Raw genomic sequence first — 6,243 nt, forward strand, 5'->3', positions numbered from 1 at the left:
TTTTAAAATTTGTTTTTTGGGTCAATATCTGGACAAAACCTGCATGAGCTCCAAATTTTTTGCTTTAACTCGGGCCTTGTCCTGGACAATCTCCGGATGAGGTTTTAAAACAATGATGGTAACTATCTATGCTATGCCTGTTGTGTCCAGAGACAGTAGCAAACGCTGCCTTAGTTATATGTTTTGGAGGTGTAAGCAAAGTCGAGTTCCATTAAATAATGCTCAAGACAAGACCTCCCTCTTTTTTATCCCCCTACCATCTCCCTCTTTCAAACCTCAACTTCCAAACCCAAAAAGAACATCATCAAACCTTAACTGAAAGGCTTTTGTCTCTGATAAAACAATGCAAATCCAAAAACCTATTAAAACAAATCCACGCACAAATGCTTATAAACTCAATACCAAAACCCAATTTCCTTCTTTCCAAAATCATTGACCTCAAAGACTTGGCCTATGCATCCCTTGTTTTTAATCAACTCACCAAACCCAATATTTATGCCTTCAATGTCATGCTTCGTGGGTTAGCTACCACATGGAAAAAGTATGATTTTTGTGTTGAATTGTATTACAAGCTGAAGTCTTTAGGCCTAAAAGCAAATAATTTTACATACCCTTTTTTGTTTATAGCTTGCGGGAATGTTTGGGGTTTGGTTCATGGAAAGATTGGTCATTGTCTGGTGTTTAAGGTTGGTTTGGATGGTGATGAGTATGTGAATCATTCTTTGATTACGATGTACGCAAGGGCTGGTGAAATGGGTTTTGCACGGAAGGTGTTTGATGAAATGGGTGACAGAGACTTGGTGTCGTGGAATTCGATGATTTCAGGGTATTCTAAGATGGGTTTTGCTAAGGAGGCGATTGGGTTGTTTATGGAAATGAGGGAGGAGGGGTTTGAGCCAGATGAGATGACGTTGGTGAGTGTTCTTGGGGCGTGTGGGGATTTGGGGGATTTGGGTTTGGGGAGATGGGTGGAGGGGTTTGTTTTGGAGAAGAAGATGGAGGTAAATTCGTATGTGGGGTCTGCTTTGATTGACATGTATGGTAAGTGTGGGGATTTGATATCTGCGAGGAGGGTCTTTGATTCGATGCCAAACAAGGATGTTGTCACCTGGAATGCCATTATCACAGGGTAATTAGATCGGTTTTATACTTTGTAATTGTCACATATAATGGAATTGTGTCTATTTCTGCTCCTTTGAACTAACTTGAAATTTGAATTCTTCTTAATTAATCAGCTATGAAATAAAAACCACACAGATATATGAAATTTGTAAATGCGTTTCAAGTTAATATGATTTTTTTTTTGGGTTCAACTATCGCTTCATAGGTATGCACAGAATGGAGCTTCCAATGAAGCAATTGTCCTATTCAATGGAATGAGAGAGGCAGGGCCTAATCCAGATAAAGTCACAATGATTGAAGTATTGTCTGCATGTTCCACAATCGGGGCCCTTGATTTGGGGAAATGGGTTGAGACACATGCATCAGAAAGAGGTTTGCAGCACGATGTCTATGTTGCGAGTGCATTAATTGATATGTATGCAAAATGTGGGAGCTTGGATGATGCACTCAGGGTTTTTGAGAGGATGCCCCGTAAAAATGAGGTTTCATGGAATGCCATGATTTCAGCTCTTGCTTTTCATGGGCAGGCCCAGGAAGCTTTGTCATTATTCAGGCGCATGTCAAAGGATAATGGCACTGTTCAGCCTAATGACATCACTTTCATAGGAGTACTCTCTGCATGTGTGCATGCCGGGTTAGTTGATGAGGGCCGTCAATTGTTTGAATCAATGAATTTGTCATTTGGATTGGTCCCAAAAGTCGAGCATTATTCTTGCATGGTTGATCTTTGTGCACGTGCAGGACTTCTGTACGAAGCTTGGGACTTAATCAAGAAGATGCCTGGAAAACCAGATGAAATTGTGTTGGGGTCATTGCTTGGTGCCTGTCAGAGGCGTAGAAATGCAGATGTTGGTGAAAGGGTCATTCAATTGCTTCTAGAGATGGAGCTATCAAATTCAGGAAACTATATTATCTCATCTAAGATATATGCAAATATGAGAAGGTGGGATGATTCTGCAAAAATGAGGGTGTTGATGAGGCAGTGTGGTGTCTCTAAAACCCCTGGCTGTAGCTGGATTGACATTGGAGCTCATGTTCATGAATTTCATGCTAGTGACAACTTACATCATCATTCGGTGAACATATACCAACTGCTGAATGAGGAGATGAAGAGAGAAGGTTACATTCCAAATATTGGTTGCATATAAAGTTGGAAAAGTTGAAAACTTGCTTGCCTCTATCAGGCATTGATCAGTGCATACGGAGGGATTATATCTTGCTTGATGACTCCAGCCAAAATGTTGAATGGTAAGTTGTAAGTTGTGATCTTAATAGCGTAAGCAAGGAGCTCTATCTCGCTGATAGAAATGTACAGTTTACCCTCGCTTGAGTATGTTTCTGTAGAATGAAAATGGTTGATTCTTACAAGCATATGCAAGTTCATTCCGGAGAGAAATGCTACTATTTTTTTCAGAGCGTAAGGTGGGAATGCGGGGGGCGGGGGCGGGGGGCGGCGCATAAATAATTTTCAATGTTCCTCCAAGCCATAATGTTGTTTAGTTTCTAAACAGACTTTCACTTTGAATCCGACAAAACCCAATTTACAATTAGAACTTGTGCAAAAATTGCCTCGTATCGCGACTCCATATCTAGTTTCAGGCCTCGTTTGTAGTTTCTGTTTTGGAAAGTTGTTTTCATGAAGGGAATTGTTTTCAAGTCTGGTAATAAAAAATGAGTTCATAAATATTTTTTTGGTATTTAACTATATCATAATAAATAAATTGAAAATTAACTTATAAATTATAAATTATTTTTCCTTTATCTAAATGTAATTATAATACAATACGGATGAGCCCTTAATTAGACTCATTCCAAAGCTAGCATTTTCATCGGGATGAATGACATGATATTTTGTTGACAATCTTAAGAATTGAGGTGTGATGGGTAATGCTTTCTTAAATCAACCCCATTTAAGAAATAACGGGTGAAAGTTATAACTTGAGGTGAGATTATATCTTGTTCGGCATAACTCTAAGTTAGGAAGGGGATGATAATTTCCAAGCTGAGTCTAAAAATATTCATGCTTGACTTCATGTTAGAATTAGATATACCCGCATCCTGTTTTTTCATGGGCTTCAACTTTGAATTTGACCTAATATTTTTTAAATTGGATGTCTAATTGAAGGGTCACTCTATCTTAAGTTTCTGAGTCTGGATTAATAATTATAATATCTATAATAATTTATTTAACTTAGATATACCCGCATCATGTTTTTTCATGTGCTTCAACTTTGAATTGGACCCAATATTTTTTAGATTGGATGTCTAATTGAAGGGTCACTCTACCTTAAGTTTCTCTCTGGATTAATAATTATAATGTCTATCATAATTCCTTTAAATACAAACAAGTCATTTATGCTTATATTAATTATATGTGATGATACATACATTAAAATAATATTATTTTAATTATATAAATATTATTTTTTTATCTTTTTTATGTTATATGAGACAGAAAAAATCAGGTAATATAAAAGAAGAGAAAAGAAGTAGAAAAAGGATTGAGCTCCCTTCTCCTCATCTTTAGATCCTTTTTCCATCCCTTTCTATACATTTATGAAAGCTTTTTAATATCTCTATTAATGTCGTTCTTTACACAAATATTTCTGATAGTGACTTAATTTTTGGAAAGTCCCTCATCAATATCCTCAGGAAACTTTGTGCAAATATTTATTTCACAAGAGTTGATATTCTCCTAGAAAAAGATTTGGCCAAGAAAAAACCTGCATAGTCTTGAAGTGAAGATCATTGAATTCACTATAAATAATGTAGGGGAATTTCTAGGAGTAATTCATCGTAGAACATTCCCTGTAATTTTTATAACCTCGTCAATTTTGTATGTGTGTTGGTTTCTATTATAAATTTTATGTGTTTTTTCTTGTTATAAATTTATTTTAATAAAAAAATTTGTTCAAAAATTCTAGACCCGCATTACTATTATTATTTTCATGTAAAGGAAGGATTTTATTGCTTTTCCAGATTGTATGGACATAGAGCTTGCACTGAGCTTGATGCAAAATCAAATCTCATAATTTATTATTAAAATTAAAATGAAAAAAATGATTTTGAATTGATGAGTTATTTTATTAATTTTTTCTAAATTTCAATAATTAGATTTATCAGGATGAGATTAGCTTGCAAATACACTTATTAATGCATAAAATAATTGTTTTTAAAAAATAGTAAAGATATTTGTGCATTGAAGCATAGCTATCAAGGAGACTTTGGTTTTGCGCGTTATGTGTATAAGGACAAAGCCTTATCATCACATGTTTATGTGCTATTTATTTGGCAACTGGATCTCGTTTTAAGAAAAAGTTATTTTTTTTGTTTAAAAATATTATTTTATATTTTAAAATTATATTAATATGTTGAAATTAAAAATAAAAAAAATGTTATTTTGATATATTTTAAAGTAAAAATTACGTTAAAAATAATCTATATCATAATCTTAAACACACTTAGTTATTAGATTCAACCAACATGGATCTAATATGCTTGTCAAATTCAAGTGCTTAGCTTACCAATGTGTAAGCGCCTAACATGGTTTTATATATATATATAATTTTTAAGTATTTTTTAAATAATAAATTATTTGTGTATATTTTTTCAAATAAATTTTTGGTTTATGTTTAGATAAGTATGATTCATCTGTGGTTTTTTTTTTAATTTTATATAGATTATTTTTTTAATATTGATTTTTTATAAGATTTTTCATATGTATAACCTTGCATTGTTTTCTTTTAAATACAATTATTGTTCCATAAATTTTATGTGTATCTCAGTTTTTATTACAAATTTTATATTTTTTTATTATAAATTTATTTTGATATTTATTAAACAAGACCAAGTAAATTATGACATGAGATATCTTGATTTTCATTTTGCATTTTATTTTCTCAATTTTATTTTTATTTATTGTTAATGAATTTTTTTCATTATTTTACACAGTAGTTATTGAGTTGTTTAATTAGCTACATGTATAGATTTTTCAATTTACATCTAGATGTTTATATGTGTGTGAGTGTGTAGGAATTTGATGGAAAAAACTATCTTGCGAATGTTTACTCAAGAAAGTTTAAAGGTTTTAGATGTTTTTAAATTGATTTTTTTAGAGAAAAAAATTACTTGTTAAAGTGAATGCTTGAAGTATATACCATATCATTTTATACATTGAATTCAGACACATAAATATACACATAAAATGTTTTAATAAATATTTAATTAAGTTATTTAGGTCCTTATAGTAATAAGAAGGTGACAAGTATTTATTACTATTTACTTACTAATAATTATTAGGACTTTATATTTCTCACTCAAAACTTGGATTTTTATATGCTTTTTGTTTATTATGTTATTTTTTATTTTGAGTTGCTTAAATAATGTTTATATTAGATTGATATTTTTTTATATATTTTATAATTTAATTTTTATATAAAAACTCGAGGTAATTTAAGCAAGTGTTTTGCCAAATCATTTATGCCTTTTAATGCTACCAGGGTTTTATTCCAAGCTTGAAAAAAGGTTTTTTCCCTTTCAATTGTCTTACAATATCATTTCTAAATAATAATTTGTGATATTTATAAATGTAATATAAAAATAGTGATCCGTTTGTATTTTATTTAGTACAATGAGATTCTATTTTCTTTCTAAAAAAACTAATTATTTTATTTTCATTATTTCAATCATGATAACATTATTATACATCTCATCTTTCCTAAGGATAATAAATTGATTTAACTTTTTAAATCAATTAATGTAATTACAATTGTTGTTAAATCTCTCGGAAATTTTTTTTGCAGGTAATCATAATAAGAGTCCATCAATTCTTTTTGTATTTTAAAAATATTTTTTAAAAAAAATATTATTGTTTTTCAAATTATTTTTTTAATATTTTCAAATAATTTTTTATATTTTAATATATTAATATTTTTTAAAAGATATTTTTAAATAAAAAATATTTTAAAAAACATCACGCTATCCACTTTTAAATTAGCTTTGAGATGATCACATTTCCACAAATTTTACTATTTTTCAATTAAAAAACATTGAATACGCAATATTATCATTTAATCTTTCTATAAATCGCCAATAAACAATCCAGATTTTCACCTTCCTCGT

General features: G+C 30.7%; 1 protein-coding gene across 1 annotated transcript; it reads left to right on the forward strand.

Moving 5' to 3' along the window:
• On the forward strand, positions 1 to 2,485 carry LOC105138569 (Pentatricopeptide repeat (PPR-like) superfamily protein). The gene is made up of 2 exons (XM_011044692.1): positions 1 to 1,129; positions 1,328 to 2,485. The coding sequence occupies exons 1-2, from the start codon at positions 219 to 221 to the stop codon at positions 2,268 to 2,270; spliced, it is 1,854 nt and encodes a 617-aa protein (XP_011042994.1). The 5' UTR covers positions 1 to 218; the 3' UTR covers positions 2,271 to 2,485.
• Positions 2,486 to 6,243: the final 3,758 nt, after the last annotated feature.

This window comes from Populus euphratica, unplaced genomic scaffold (genome assembly GCF_000495115.2).
Source record: "Populus euphratica unplaced genomic scaffold, PopEup_1.0 scaffold79.1, whole genome shotgun sequence".
Classification (NCBI taxonomy): domain Eukaryota; kingdom Viridiplantae; phylum Streptophyta; class Magnoliopsida; order Malpighiales; family Salicaceae; genus Populus; species Populus euphratica.